The sequence below is a fragment of the Pongo abelii genome, chromosome 23, assembly GCF_028885655.2.
Source record: "Pongo abelii isolate AG06213 chromosome 23, NHGRI_mPonAbe1-v2.0_pri, whole genome shotgun sequence".
NCBI lineage: Eukaryota > Metazoa > Chordata > Mammalia > Primates > Hominidae > Pongo > Pongo abelii.
The window spans coordinates 35,218,118-35,233,753 of NC_085929.1; the positions used below are offsets into that span (position 1 = coordinate 35,218,118).

Here is a 15,636-nt window from a genome sequence, read left to right on the forward strand (position 1 = left end):
AGAGGATAAAGTACATCTGTAATTACATCTGCCTATACAATCCCTAAATAGGTTCTTGGCCCTAAGGTTTGCAGAGTTATAGAAAATCAGGTAAGATAAAGTTTTCAATCATGGGGTCAGCTGGAGGCTGTTCTTATAATACAGAACCTTTTTTTTTTTTAGGCAGTCTTGCTTTTTCATCCAGTCTGGAGTGCAGCGCTGTGATCTTGGCTGACTGCAACCTCTGCCCCCTGGCCTCAAGCGATCCTCCCACCTCAGCTTCCTGAGTGGCTGGGACCACCAGTGCACACCACCATGCCTGGCTATTTTTTTTACTTTTCGTGGAGAGACGGTTTTGCCATGTTGTCCAGGCTGGTCTTGAACCAAGCAATCCGCTGGCCTCGGCCTCCCAAAGTGCTGGGATTATAGGTGTGAGCCACCATACCTGGCCTGTTTCTGAAGAAACTTAAGAGCCTAAGCAAGTTTGTATTGCTGAGCACCAGGATTGGGCCCTGGCTTCAGCGACCGGATCTTGAAGGCAGCTGACTTGCCTCCAGTCACTACACGAAAGGCATTCTATTTTTTTTTTTTTTAATGGAGTTTCACTCTCGTTGCCCAGGCTGGAGTGCAATGGCACGATCTCAGCTCGCTGCAACCTCTGCCTCCCAGGTTCAAGTGATTCTCCTGCCTCAGCCTCCTGAGTAGCTGGGATTACAGGCATATGCGCCACCACACCCAGCTAATTTTGTATTTTTAGTGGAGACGGGGTTTCACTATGTTGGTCAGGCTGGCCATGAACTCCTGACCTCAGGTGATCCGCCCACCTCAGCCTCCCAGTGTTGGGATTACAGGAGTGAGCCACTGCACCTGGCCTACACCAAAGGTATTCTATAGTCCACTTTGCCTTGCTGCTTGGGGTTCTCTGAATCCTGCCTTTTTTCTACTCATTCATTTTGACCTCCCCAGAGTTAGTCTTTGTAAGTTGGGAACATAGCATTTAAATGCTAAATCGGCATAGAATGATTTCATCTACTGGCATAGGTGAAATTTTTATAAATAAATAAAGTCCTGTAAAACCTTGTAAGATTTCCAAGGAAAAGACGCTATGAAGAATGAGGAGGTTATCAAGTCTTTGGGAGTTGTATTAATGTCACTAGGATTTTTTTCTTGAAGAGGTTTATTCTTTGATGAAACAAATTCTTGAGTAAATATAATTCTGGAAGAGATTAAAACCCTTCCAAAGTGGATTAGGAGATAATAACTAACTTTCCAGTGTTTAGGATGGTGCCTAGCATATACTAAATGCTTATAATGCGTCGTCTCTTTGAATCTTAACCTTTAGAGATACCATTATCCAACTTTACAGATGAGGAAATAAGTGATTATATGTAACCCCTGGGTTACCCAGCTTACCAGTGGCAGAGTTGAAAATAGGTAGTTTGAGTCTAGAAAATGCTCTTAATTCCCATAATAAGGGCAAGAGAATCTCGATATGTGATGGTGTGTCCTTGTTTAACATTTATAAGAAGGTGTAGCAAATAGTGGTTAGGGTTCTAGCTCTTCCACTTACTAGCTGTGATATTGGTCAGTTAGGCTGAAGAATCTGTCTCAGATACTAACTGCTCAAATTACAGCTTATATCACTTATGGCAGTCCAGAATTAAAGCAGGCAGTAATTAAGGTGGAAAAGCCTTCAGTCACTTTAAAAAGTGTTAGGCTCACTTCAGTTGGATTAATTCCTACCACAGCACACAGATAAACATCTAGAGAGAAAACAAGACTTACGGCCCTAGAAGAAATCAAACAACAAGGATGCTGCACTGTACCTTTTAATTGCATGGGTAGTTTTAAATAAATGGAGAAAGCACCTTTCAGAAGCTACACTAGCAGGAAAAAATTCCATCAAGCATTTACATAGTAAATTTCTATAATTTCACAAAAGATTCTTGATCTTACTTGAAGTATACATGAGGGAAAGAGCCCCCTCAGCAGGTGTTCTCGTTGCTTACAGAAGCAAACTAAAGGACCTAAAACTGGAGGCAAGCTGGGATGCCAAAAAGGGGGAAGAGAAATGATAACCATTCATAAATTCCATGTCTACTTCAAGACATTTGTCTAATGACTCTTACATAATAAGTATTTTAGGGAAAACTACCACCCTTTTAAGATAAAAGTACAATCTTAAAAGCCGTAGTTCTCAATTATAGTAATATTTCTTACTTACAGTAATATGTCTCAATACCTTGGACTGCTGGATGTCAAAAGACAATACCTGGGGGTCATCTATGAGATTTGAACAAATAGAGGAATTCTCTAAGACTGTATACTCTCTATTTTGGCTTTTTGAATGAAGCACAGACAGGCTTCTCTGCTATCCTCCAGGCAGTGTAATAGTCAAGGAAAAGGGCAACAGTATTGGATCATTCCTTAGACACTAATCAGCTGGGGAAAGAGTTCATTGGCAAAAGTGTCCTCCCAGGAATGGTTTACACCAAGCGGAGAGGACATGTCACTGAAGGGGGAAAGGGAACCCCCATATCCACAGTCACTGTAAGCATCCAGTAGGCAGGAAGATGGCTTTGGGCAGTGGCTGGATGAAAGCAGATTTGAGATACCCAGCTCCGGAACGAGGTCATCTTCTACAGGTTCTTCCTTCACTGAGACAATGAATTCAGGGTGATCATTCTCTGAGGGGCTGAGAGGTGCTTCCTCAATTTTCACTACCACATTAGCTTGGCTCTCTGTCTCAGAGGGTATCTCTAAGACTAGGGGCTTGGTATATATGTGGTCAAAACGAATTAGTTCATTAATGGCTTCCAGCTTGGCTGATGACGTCCCCACTGACAGAGAAAGGGAGGCTGGTAAGGAACTGGGTCCTTCTGGGTAGACCTCTGAGAGCTCCTCCAGGCTGGCAGGCTCTGGGGAAGGGCATTTGAAGAACATGATTGGGTCCAAGTTGTCCAGAATGCCCAACAGGATATCAGACTGCAAGAGGCAAAAATTAAATGAAGTACAACTGTCAGAATACAATGGAAAATCTAATTGGAACACTTTGTACTGGGTTCCATAATGTAAATTAGTCATTATGTGATAAGATGACCTCGGGACCCACCAGATCCATTTATCTACACTTCACTCCATGTCCTATACTACCTGGAGCTAGGAAGGTAGTTGATGTTCACCTCCAACCCCACCAAAAACTAACTTCAACCCTCATCTGTCTAGTTAGGGATGTCAACCATCAAACAGATGGAATTAACTGGTTATATAGCTCTTTAATAAGTCAGAATGATCCCTACCTCTGAATCTGAAGAGTCAATACCGCCAGAATCCATGAGGAGATGTTCTGGAGGGGTGACAACTGGGCCTGCACCTGCTGCAGAGGTGCACGTAGTCTGAGTGCTGCGGACTCAGCAGACCCGGCCACTGGCCTCACTTCATTCCCCTGGGAGGAAAGACCAAAGTGAATAAACAGCTTCAAGTTCCCAAGGAAATGCTTGCTAGACAGCTGTGATTATCAACTTTCAAGAAAACTAGAAAACCATTCTTTAGAGCGGAAATCTTTCCCCAACCATTGTTATTTCCACTTTTAAGTCCTCAAGAGATGAGAAAAGGGAGGTAAGACTTCCTTACACATTTCCTGCACAATGAAACATTTTTCCTCCTCCAGGCAAAGATTCAAGCAGAACTGGCAAATATCTTATCTTGCTCTTCTCAATAATAATAATGTTCTTAGATAATAAAGTTCTATAGCAATTTAACCCTAGAATCTTTTTGAAAAGTAATTCTTTAAATTCGTCCTGAACATTACCTTCACAGAGTAAAACTGTGCTATTGTCAGTCTTAGACCATTTGATTGTTGTCACTGAATTTGCCATAATCTATAGACTAAAACTCACATACCACCCTTCTCTTACCACAGAGGTATCACTATCACAAAGAATCCTTTCCCTACTCATTCATATTCATCAAAGAACTACTTTAATTTTAGTAGCATTCAAAGTCTGGTTTGAGTGGCTCTCTTACTTTGGTTCTCCTTAATGATTGCATGGTAGGTAATCTTGTTGGCTACTGCATTTCTTAGTACTTGTTCTTAGGGAGCCATGTAACTTGTTTTCATTATTAGATCTTAGTACTGTTCACTACACACTTAAAAAGTGAGTAAGTGTCAAGTGCCTTTAGGGGAAGAACACTCTGCCTGCATGAAAATGTCTTAAACTGAAGGAAAATTTCAAGAACGCTCTTGATCAGAAGTCCGGACTGTAAACATAATCGCTGGGTCATGTCACTTGGAACCAGTACTCACATGAGGCATCAAATAAAGGAGATGATTTACCTTGGCTTCTGCCTCCTCTTCAGCAACCAGGGCATCCATCCCCAAGCGCTGTCTTAACTCCTGGTTCTCAACTACAAGGCCATGAGTTTTCTCTCGTAAAAGCTGATTTTCTAGCAAAAGTTTTTGGTTCTGGAAGAAAGTTCATAAGAGGCTATTAAAACATCTAATTATTTCAGTTAAGAATCTACCTGATTCAGTATAATTGGTTTCCTTTCCTTCTTGAACTTTTGGAAAACTCTATGCTTGTGGTGTTCATAGTAGGTTTTAAAAAGCTAGGCCATAATTACAGAAAAGCAAGCTACTTAATAAGTGCCACTTCATGGGGTCAAGAATAACACTGCTTCCAACTACTAACACTGACTGCAGCAAAGGGTGACTTGTGGCTTTAATGTAGATATAATTTTTTTTTTTTTTAACTATCTTGGCCAGGCTCGGTGGCTCACGGTTGTAATCCTAACACTTTGGGAGGCCGAGGCGGGTGGATCACCTGAGGTCAAGAGTTCAAAACCAGCCTGGCCAACATGGCAAACCCCATCTCTACTAAAACATCCAAAAATTAGCTGGATGTGGTGACGCGTGCCTGTAATCCCAGCTAATCCGGAGGCTGAAGCAGGGAGAATTGCTTGAACCTGGGAGGCAGAGGTTGCAGTGAGCCGAGATTGCACCACTGCACTCCAGCCTGGGCAACAGAGTGAGACTCTATCTCAAAATAATAATGATAATAATAATAATAATATAAAATAAAAATAAATAACTGTCTTGAACTGGCAGGTAATAATAAAAGTTGGTAGTGGTGACTATAAATCCAAAATAAGTTAAAAAAATCCCTGCTCCTGACTCATGATTCTTAGAAGAACCAACTAATGATTAAAACTTTAAAAAGATCAATATATGCAAATTGACCAAGGGGTTAAAAAAACAATATAAATAATCTCTATGTATTCAAGATGTGTAATTGGCAACAATTTAAGATTGATTAACAGGTGGACCCTCGAGGGGGAAAGGAACCTTTAGTGAATTTCTGGCCATGCCAGGAAGAATGTAAAGTTTAAGCAATTATTTCCTATTAGCCCTTGCTAATTTCTTACTACAAACTCAATAAACATTGTTAAATCCGTCTACTTTGAGATACATCTAGCACCAAATGCCACAAAGTCAATCACTTCTGCCCTCAACAAGCTTCACCACTTCGCCAACTATCTGTCCTTAGATTAACTTTTTTTTTTTTTTTGAGACAGGGTTTTTGCTCTGTCGCCCAGACTGGAGTGCAGTGGCACGATCTTGTGATCTCAGCTCACTGCAACCTCCGCCTCCTGGGTTCAAGTGATTCTCCTGCCTCAGCCTCCTGAGCAGCTGGGATTACAGGTGTCCGCAACGATACCCGGCTAATTTTTCTATTTTTAGTAGAGATGGGGTTTCACCATGTTGGTCAGGTTGGTCTCCAACTCTTGATCTCAAGTGATCTACCCACCTTGGCCTCCCAAAGTGCTGGGATTACAGGTGTGAGCCCCCGTGCCCAGCCAACTTTTTTTTTTCTTGAGACAGAGTCTCACTCTGTTGCCCAGGCTGGAGTGCAGTGGTGCGATCTCAGCTCACTGCAACCTCCCTCTCCCAGGTTCAAACAATCCTCCCACCTCAACCTCCCGAGTAGCTGGGACTACAGGCACGCACGCTTGGCTTTTTTTTTTTTTTTGATATATTTTTGGGTAGAGACGGGATTTTACCATGTTGGCTAGGTTGGTCTCAAACTGCTTGCCTCAAGTGATCTGCCCAACTCAGGCTCCCAAAGTGCTGGGATTACAGGCATGAGCCACCATGCGCAGCCTAGTTTAACTTTTAATCACATATTCAATTGTATTCTAATAGGGGCTGAAACAACTTGGGATGGGAAGCAAGTATCAGAACATTCACCAAGGAAGGGTATACAATGGATGAAAGAGTTTGACCTTAAGTAGTTTTACCTCTTCTTCTAAATCTACCACTTGCTGTTCCAGCTCACTCATTCGAGCTTTCTTTCGATCTCTGGCAGTCTGAGCTGCTACTCTGTTTTTCAGTTTCCTAAGAAGAGAAGGAACATACCACACTGAGTCATTTCAAACCTTATTTATGTCTTTATTTGAAAACTTTACCAGCTGGTGCTTTCATTTTTATTTACAGTATAAGACAGACTAATGATAAAATACACTTCAGGCTCCTCCCCTCAATAAAACAAAATAAAAAATACAGTCTTCTGTCAATCTAACTCGAAGACCTGCTTCATTCTCTCCTATATTGCATCATCCGTCCACCTCAGACTCATCCCCGTCACAGCACTGGGGCTGGACACACACACTATTCATCTTGCATCATAAGGAACTTTCCTCTTTCCCCATCTATTCCCCCGCTGCTTCCTGTCTCCAGTTCTCTTAAAACAAGATCCAACCTGGCCTCATTAATCTAGTGAAGCCTGCAATCTTGCTATGACATCAACCCTCCGTCCCCAAGTCCAGTTTAGAAAAGGGAGAGGCTGATGCCACTCCCTGATCTCTAGTGTTGAGATCCTAGGCAGTGACCTGCTGATGGGTGCGTGTCTGTTGGAGGAGACACTTTTTTTTTTTTTTTAAAGAATTAACTGAACTCAGAGGAGACACTTCATAAATCACAGAAGGCACAATGATCACAAGAGTGAACATTTACGGAGGACTAAGTGCTAGGCACATTATATGCAAGTCTCAATCTCCCCAAAGACCTCATGAAGTAGGTTCCATTTTAAGAACGCAGATACTAAGCTAGACCAGTGAGCCTCGCAGAATTCCCAGCCCTTTCAACATCTCTGTTATTTCAGCTCCGCGCCTCTCCAGAAATAGCAGTAAACCAAAACAGATTATTCGACCTCATGTCACAGTCCGAGTTGAGAGGCTGAACCACCAGTCTGCGGCCACACAGCAAGAGGGCCTGGAAGACAGGTGCCCGCATCCCCAGCTCTGGTCATCTCTAACGACAGAGTTAAAAAGTACAGAAAAGAGCCCTGGGCCGCCCTGGGTTCCCAGCGTGGCAGATCCGGTCAGTCCGGGCTTTCTGCCCCGCCCCGCGCCACGCTGGCACCGACCCGCCAGGCCAAAGGCGACGGAGCCCTGCGGGGCGGCCCGTGCTGGGTCCCCGCTCCCAGCCCCTGCCCTTGCCCCTGCCCCTGCCCCTAGTCCCGGCTTCAGACCTGGCCCCAGACCCCGGCCCCTCGCCCACCTCCTCAGCGCCTTCTCCTCGGGGCTCAGGTGCGTGAGGCGCTGTCGCTTGCGCGCCTGGGGCAGCCCCCCGCTCGCTGCCTCCGGGCTGGCCCCTCTCTGGGCTTGCACCATGAGCGGCAGGGCCTGGCCGGCCGGGGCTCCGGCGGCGGAGGCAGGCTGCCCCGGCAGAAGCAGAACTTTAGGGGTCCCGTCGGTCGGGCTCGGCGCGGCTGCCGCAACCACCACCATAGCCCCAGACTACGCACCGCGCGCCGCAGCCGCCCAGCGCCCAGCCTCGCCGCGCCCGGCCTTTCTACGGTCGTGGCCCTCCGCGATTGGCCAGCGTCGCGTGACGCACGGCCGAGCTCGGCGTCCATTGGTCCGGCCTGCCCAGCGGGGCGTTTCAGGAGCGTGGCTATGGAGTCCGGCGTGGCAGCGGCAATTCCTGGCCAAAGGTACTTGGGATCATTTTCCGCGGGGGGGGGTTACCTGCGGGACCGTGTCCTCCACAAACGGATTTTCCCCCCTTAAGCGTAATTATTTCCATCCGGAGTGACAGAATTTAATTCCAAACCGAGAGATTTCCAGACTGACGAATTTTTACCGGGACTAACAGAATTACCTCAGCCTGACAACATTTTATCTCGTGCGCCACTTCGGGCTCCGAGTGGAGCCCAAAGTCGAGATAGAGCGCAATTGGGCCTTGGGTTGGAAAAGACTGGACAGAGGTTTCAGTGAGCCGAGATCGCGCCACTGCACGCCGGCCTGGGCGACAGAGCGAGACTCCGTCTCAAAAAAAGAAAAAGAAAAAAGCCTGGAAAGAAATTCTGCGGAATGAAAGTCTTTTAAGAAATGAGATCGTACCCTTTAAAACTAAGTTTAACAATAGTGAAGGCTTAATAAACGATAAGTGTTATCTCTGGGTTGGAGGGGAATACCTATAATTTTAGTTTTTCGTTCCATTTCTAAACTTTGTACTATGAGCGTGCATTTTTTAAAATTTTATTTTATTTTTTAAATAGAAACGAGGTCTACTATGTTGCCCAGGCTGGTCTCGGACTTCTGAGCTCAAGTGAACCTCCCGCTTCGGCCTCTATTATTTTTATTTTATTTTTTATTCTTATTTTTTGAGACGGAGTCTGGCTCTGTCACCAGGCTGGAATGCAGTGGTGAGATCTCAGCTCACTGCAACCTCCGCCTCCAGGTTCAAGCAATTCTCCTGCCTCGGTCTCCCTAGTAGCTGGGACTACAGGCGCCCGCCACCACACCCGGCTAATTTTTTGTATTTTTAGTAGAGGCGGGGTTTCACCGTGTTGGCCAGGATGGTCTCCATCTCCTGACCTCGTGATCGTCCGCCTCGGCCTCCCAAAGTGCTGGGATTACAGGCGTGAGCCACCGCGCCCAGCCTCTTGTTACTTTAAATGAGGGGACAGGAAAACGTCACATGTAGAGACTGAGACCTCGGGGTTGACCCTGAGCCCCTTCTCCGAGGGGAGGTTGAGGCTCCTGCCTGGCCACTGTGGCGTGAGGGTGGCCAGGTGTTTGTTAAAGAGGGGCCCCCAGAGAGCAGCACGGGAGCGATTTATACACACGAATATTAAGATGGAGAAGTCCGAGAAACCCCCGTAAATATGCATGTCCACTTTTTTTAAAGCAAATTACAAAATGTGAAATTCCCCAGAAATGCACAGCAATACCTTCTCTAACAAGTAATTATTGCTTCCTCCTCTGCGGGAAGCACTATTCCAGGTTCTAAGGATGCAAACAGTAGTAAGACTGCTACCTGGTATTTGGAAGATATGCAAAAAGTGAAATGTTAAGATAGCAGGTTCCTAAGTAATTCTTTAGTGTTATTAAGTCGGATTAGCTGGTCAATTGTATTTCGGTAGGGAGGGAACAGGATGGGAAAAAGAGCTAAAAGCAAGCCGATCTCTTGATATCTAAGCCCTCTAAAGGGACACAGTTTTGGTTTTTGCCAGGAGTGGGCCACGAGTCTCCTAACGTTTTCTCCCTCTACGTTGGGAGGGAAATCAATGATTTTTTTTTTTTTAACTGGGCTGTCCCAACTCCAGAGCCTCCTGAGCACGTGCTGTCCTGTGGGTTGGAAAAGAGGTGGGGGCGATTGGAGTGTCTGCTGGACCAAGAAACCAACTTCCTATTTAACTCTCATCAGCTTGGGCCACCTGGGTTCTGATGTGCCTTCAGATGTGGGGAGACTTACTCCTGGCCTCTGAAATGTTTTGGGAGAAGTCTGAAGGTGTCTTCTAGCTGAGACGTACAGCTTCGTATTAAAAGACCTTGGAAAGCTGTAAGAGGCTCTTAGAAAAGTCATATCATGTCATGCCACCTTTTACCTTTTATTTTTTGATGCCTTTTTTTTTTTTTTTGAGACTGAGTTTCGCCATGTTGCCTAGGCTGGAACTCCTAGGCTCAAGCGATCCTCTTGCCTTGGCCTTCCAAAGTGCTGGGATTGCAGGAAGGAACCACAGAGCCTGGCCCTTTTTATTTATTAAGTGAACATTTATTAATGCCAAGAGAATGTCTTGCACTGTGTAAGAAAGAAAATGCTGGAGGACCCTTTTAGTCCAGCAGGGTGTAGTGAGTAACTGAGTAGAGAAAGCATAGGGTGCGGGATGGGGAAAAAAGCTTGATGGATTGCACTTTGGTCTTAGTTAATGGGATATTGAAATTCACTTCCCCAGCTTGTTTTCAAGACTTTTATATTTTTGACAAACACTTTAAATCATACTAAAAACAATAATTTGACCCACTACAGATTGCTGTCCATGAAGTCTTGAACATGTGAGTCCAAACCCTTGGACAGTTTCATATCCTCTCTATAAAATGAGCCTGGTAATTCTTGTATCAGGTGCCATAAGTGTTTAAAAATATTTACTAGACACCTGTGATAAGAGCTATAAAATATATAAAATACAAAGTTCTCGGTCTTTGAGGCCAAACACGGTGGCTCACGCCTGTAATCCCAGCACTTTGGGAGGCTGAGGTGGGCAGATCACCTGAGATCAGGAGTTCGAGACCAGCCTGGCCAACATAGTGAAACCGTCTCTACTAAAAATACAAAAATTAGCCGGACATGGTGGGGGGCGCCTGTAATCCCAGCTACTGGGGAGGCTGAGGCAGGATAATTTCTTGAACCTGGGAGGCAGAGGTTGCAATGAGCCAAGATCGTGCCATTGCACTCCAGCCTGGTCAACAGAGCGAGACTTTCTCAAAAAAAAAAAAAAAAAAAAAAAAAAAGTCATTATTCAGAAAGAATCAATCAGGAAAGTGTGGATAAAACAGGAACAGAAATAAATAGGCATTCCAGAAAAGATAAGGGAAAACAGAAAAATACTGTACACTGGTAAGCAGAAAACAGAAAATAACATGGCAGGAATAAGTGCAAATATATAAATAATAAAACATAAATGTGAATGGGTTATATTATCTTCTTAATCATGCTGTTTTGTTTTATGTATGTCTCTTTATAAACAACATATAGCTGGCTTTGGGGTTTCTCAGAGCTTCTCTCTTTTAAGAAGAGAATATAAATCATTTGTATTTATTTTTGATTATTTATTTATTTGAACTTATTTCTGCCATGTTATTTCACATTTTTTGTTTACTATGTTTCTCAAGGCAGGAGGATTGCTTGAGGCCAGGAGTTCAAGACCAGGCTGGGCAACATATTGTGACCTCGTCTCTATAAAAAATTTTAAAAAATTAACCAGGCGTGGTGACTTGCACCTGTAGTCTCAGCTGCTCGGAAGACGGAGGTGGTAAGATCCCTTGAACCCAGGAGTTCGAGGCTGCAGTAAGCTATGAGTTATGACTGAACCATTGCACTCCAACCTGGGAGACAAAATGAGCTCCTGCCTCTAAAAACAAAAATTAAAAAAAAAAAAAAAAACGGAAAATGACTTACCAGCCATTTTTATGTTTATGGAAATGTTTATGGAAAGAAAGCATGTGTAGCAATATTAATATGAGACAGAATTTATCGTAAAGGCATTAAAAGGACAAAGGGTATTTCATGTTGATTGAAGGTACAAGTTACCACATATACATCTTTATGAACATAGCAACATAATTTTGAAATGTATAGGCCTAGCATGGTGCATCACACCTGTAATCTCAGCACTTCAGGAGGCTGAGGTCAGGGGTTCAAGACCAGCCTGGTCAACATGTTGAAACCCCGTCTCTACTAAAAATACAAAAATTAACTGGGCATGGTGGCACGTGCCTGTAATCCCACCTACTGAGGAGGCTGAGGCCCAAGAATTGCTTGAACCTGGGAGGCAGAGGTTGCAGTGAGCCAAGATCGAGCCGCTGCACTCCAGCCTGGGTGAGGGACAGAGCAAGACTCTGTCTCAAAAAAAAAAAAAAAAAAAAAAAATGAGCCGGGCTTGGTAGTGTGCACTTGTAGCCCCAGCTACTCGGGAGGCTAAGGTAGGAGGATCATTTGAGCCCAGAAGATTGAGGCTGCAGTGAGCCGAGATGGTACCATTGCATTCAAGCCTGGGTGACAGAGTGAGATCCTGTCTCAAAAGAAAGAACAAAAGAAAATTGGCTGGGCAAGGTGACTCACGCCTGTAATCCCAGCTCTTTGGGAGGCAGAGGTGGGGATCCCCTCAGGTCAGGAGTTCAAGACCAGCCTGGCCAACATGGTGAAACCTTATCTGCCGAGACCAGCTCGGTCAGGAAGACCCTAACCCAGCGGCGCTAGAGGAATTAAAGACACACACACAGAAATATAGAGGTGTGAGGCCGGGAGCGGTGGCTCATGCTTGTAATCCCAGCACTTTCGGAGGCCGAGGCAGGCGGATCAGGAAGTCAGGAGATCAAGACTATCCTGGCTAACACGGTGAAACCCCGTCTCTACTAAAAATACACAAAATTAGCCGGGCATGGTGGTGGGCACCTGTAGTCCCAGCTACTCGGGAGGCTGAGGCAGGAGAATGGCGTGAACCCGGGAGGCGGAGCTTGCTTGCAGTGAGCCGAGATCGTGCCACTGCACTCCAGCCTGGGCGAGAGTGAGACTCTGTCTCAAAAAAAAAAAAAAAAAAAAAGGAAATATAGAGGTGTGAAGTGGGAAATCAGGGGTCTTACAGCCTTCAGAGCTGAGAACCCCGAACAGAGATTTACCCACATATTTATTAACAGCAAACCAGTCATTAGCATTGTTTCTATAGATATTAAATTAACTAAAAGTATCCCTTAAGGGAAACGAAGGGATGGGCCGAATTAAAGAAATAGGTTGGGCTAGTTAACTGCAGCAGGAGCATGCTCTTAAGGCATAAATCGCTCATGCTATTGTTTGTGGCTTAAGAATGCCTTTAAACGGTTTTCTGCCCTGGGCGGGCCAGGTGTTCCTTGCCCTCATTCCCGTAAACCCACAGCCTTCCAGCTTGGGTGTTATAGCCATTATGGACATGTTACATTGCTGTAGAGATTTTATTTATGGCCAGTTTTGGGGCCAGTTTATGGCCAGACTTTGGGGGGGCTTGCTCCCAACAGCTGTCTCTACCTAAAAATAACAAAAATTAGCTGGGTGTGGTGGCGGGTGCCTGTAATCCCAGCTACTCAGGAGGCTGAGGCAGGAGAATCGCTTGAACCCAGGAAGGGGAGGTTGCAGTGAGCCGAGATCGCACCATTGCACTCCAACCTGGGCAACAAAAGTGAAATTCTGTCTCAAAAAAAAAAAAAAAAAAAGAAAAGAAATATATAAAACAAAGACTGAAATGATGAAAATGATCCACAAATCACAATGGGAGACAAATACAATTCTCAGAATCAACAGAGGGAGCAGACAGAAAAAATTTGAATGGTACAACTTTCCTCCCAACCAAGAACTTATGTTTTTTCTTTTTTTCGAGACAGAGTCTCCCTCTGTCACCCAGGCTGGAGTGCAGTGGCACGATCTTGGCTCACTGCAAACTCTGCGTCCCGGGTTCAAGCAATTCTCCTGCCTCAGCCTCCCAAGTACCTGGGATTACAGGCGCCTGCCACCATACCCATCTAATTTTTGTTTTTTTAGTAGAGACAGGGTTTCACCATGTTGGACAGGCTGGTATAGAACTCCTGACCTTGTGATCCGCCCGCCTTGGCCTCCCAAAGTGTTGGGATGACAGGCGTGAGCCACTGTGCCCAGCCAGGCCTACGTTTTTTCAATCAAGAAACATTCCCACTTTTTTTTTTCTTTTTGAGATGGAATCTCGCTTTGTTGCCCAGGCTGGAGTGCAGTGGCACGATCTCAGCTCACTGTCTTACTGCAACCTCCGACTCTTGATTCTCCCGCCTCAACTTCCTGAGTAGCTGGGATTACAGGTACAAGCCACCAAGCCTGGTTGATTTTTGTATTTTTAGTAGAGACAGGGTTTCACCATGTTGGCCAGCCTGGTCTGGAACTCCTGACCTCAGGTGATCCACCTAAGTTGGGCTCCCAAAGTATTGGGATTATAGGCATGAGCCACCGGACCTGGCGAAATCTTTATATTTTCATTTCTCTTGGGTAAATACCTAGAAGTGGAATTGCAGTATCATATGATAAATACTATGTTTAAAATTTTTAGAAACTTAGCAGCTTTCCAAAGTGGCTATAGGTTATACCATTTTACATTCCCACTAGTGATGTACTGCTTTTTTATATTGCTATTATAGATTGTTATTTAACTATTTCATGGTTGTCCAACTTTTTATTGTTTATGTTGTATGTTTTTCCCAACTGGCTTTCAACAAGCTCATTAGACGCAGAAGCTAGGGTTAATCGTGGTTACATTTTTTGTGTGTTCTGTGCTTATGATAGTGCTGAGTACATACTAGACATTCAATAAATATTTTTGAATGACTATTGAATGGTTACATTATCTGCAATATGCTTTATTTTACTTTATTATATTTTGAGACAGGGTCTTACTCTGTCACCCAGGCTGAAGTGCAGTGGCATGATGTCGGCTCACTGCAGCTTTCGCCTCCCGGGTTCAAGTGATTCTCCTGTCTCAGCCTCCTGAGTAGCTGGGATTACAGGCATGCACCATCATGCCTGGCGAATTTTTTTTTTGTTTGTATTTTTAGTAGAGACGGGGTTTTGTTACGTTGGCCAGGCTGGTCTCAAATTCCTGACCTCAGGTGATCTACCCTCGTCACCCCCCCAAAGTGCTGGAATTACAGGTGTGAGCCACCGCTCCCAGCCGAATGTACTCATTTTTTTTTTTCTTTTTTTAAGACGGAGTCTCACTCTTTGTTGCCCAGGCTGGAGTGCAATGGCACCACCTCAGCTCACCCCAACCTCTGCCTCCTGGGTTCAAGTGATTCTCCTGCCTCAGCCTCCCAAGTAGCTGGAATTACAGGCATGTGCTACCATGCCCAGCTAATTTTGTATTTTTAGTAGAGACGGGGTTTCTCCATGTGGGTCAGGCTGGTCTTGAACTCCTGACCTCAGGTGATCCACCCGCCTCGGCCTCCCAAAGCGCTGGGATTACAGGCGTGAGCCACCGCTCCTGGCCCTGAATGTACTCATTTTAAAGCACTAAGGCAACAGTTCTAGTTACCTACATAGCACCTATTATACTTTTTCTTCCTTATTAAAAAAAATCTATTTTGTTCAAGATGCCCACTTGAAAACACTCAGCATCCAGACTCCCTGGAGGTTATGGATAGTTACGTAATGTGGTTCAGGCCAATGTATACATACGTGGAAGTTCTAGGCACAGACGATTCCAGGAAAGTTTGTTAAGTGGAGGAGACTCAACTGGGAAGGCTTTCACCTTTTGCCTGTTGCTCTTTTCCTTTTTTCTCCTCTTCCTTGCCTGGAATGCTGATGAAACTTCCAAAGATTGAGAGGTTCAGCCGCCATCTCGCAAATATGCGGATTGGAGTCACATGCTAAGGACGTCAGAGGGGAAAGACAGGAGTCTGGTCTCCTGATGGCACCATGGAGTGGCCATTTAGCCCTAGGCTGCCCATTTCCAGATGTCACATTACATAAGAATTATCATTGCTGTGGTAGCTGGGTTCTTGTTACATGCCATTAAATACAGTCCTCGCTTTTACTGACAATTTTTTTTTTTTTTTTGAGACCGAGTCTTGCTCTGTCGCCCAGGCTGGAGTGCAGTGGCG

At 44.9% G+C, this 15,636-nt stretch overlaps 2 protein-coding genes across 5 annotated transcripts in view; one reads left to right on the forward strand and one right to left on the reverse strand.

Moving 5' to 3' along the window:
• Positions 1-1,792: 1,792 nt before the first annotated feature.
• Positions 1,793-7,822, reverse strand: XBP1 (X-box binding protein 1). Its single transcript, XM_002830972.6, is given in 6 exon segments — positions 1,793-2,964; positions 3,279-3,362; positions 3,365-3,424; positions 4,316-4,444; positions 6,277-6,373; positions 7,538-7,822. Coding segments are annotated over 6 exon segments (1,158 nt in total). The 5' UTR covers positions 7,768-7,822; the 3' UTR covers positions 1,793-2,406.
• A 77-nt stretch (positions 7,823-7,899) lies between these two features.
• ZNRF3 (zinc and ring finger 3) overlaps positions 7,900-15,636 on the forward strand; it is a 257,576-nt gene continuing 249,839 nt past the window's right edge. For 2 of the 4 annotated variants that reach the window (XM_024239982.3, XM_054543271.2), the window contains exon 1: positions 7,900-7,973. Coding sequence is in view for 1 of the 4 variants with exons in the window: in XM_054543269.2 (XP_054399244.2) it covers positions 7,936-7,973 (38 nt within the window). In the remaining 3 variants the exon portion in view is untranslated. The remainder of the gene's footprint in view (positions 7,974-15,636) is intronic. The other 2 variants (XM_024239980.3, XM_054543269.2) reach the window with 2 other exon arrangements.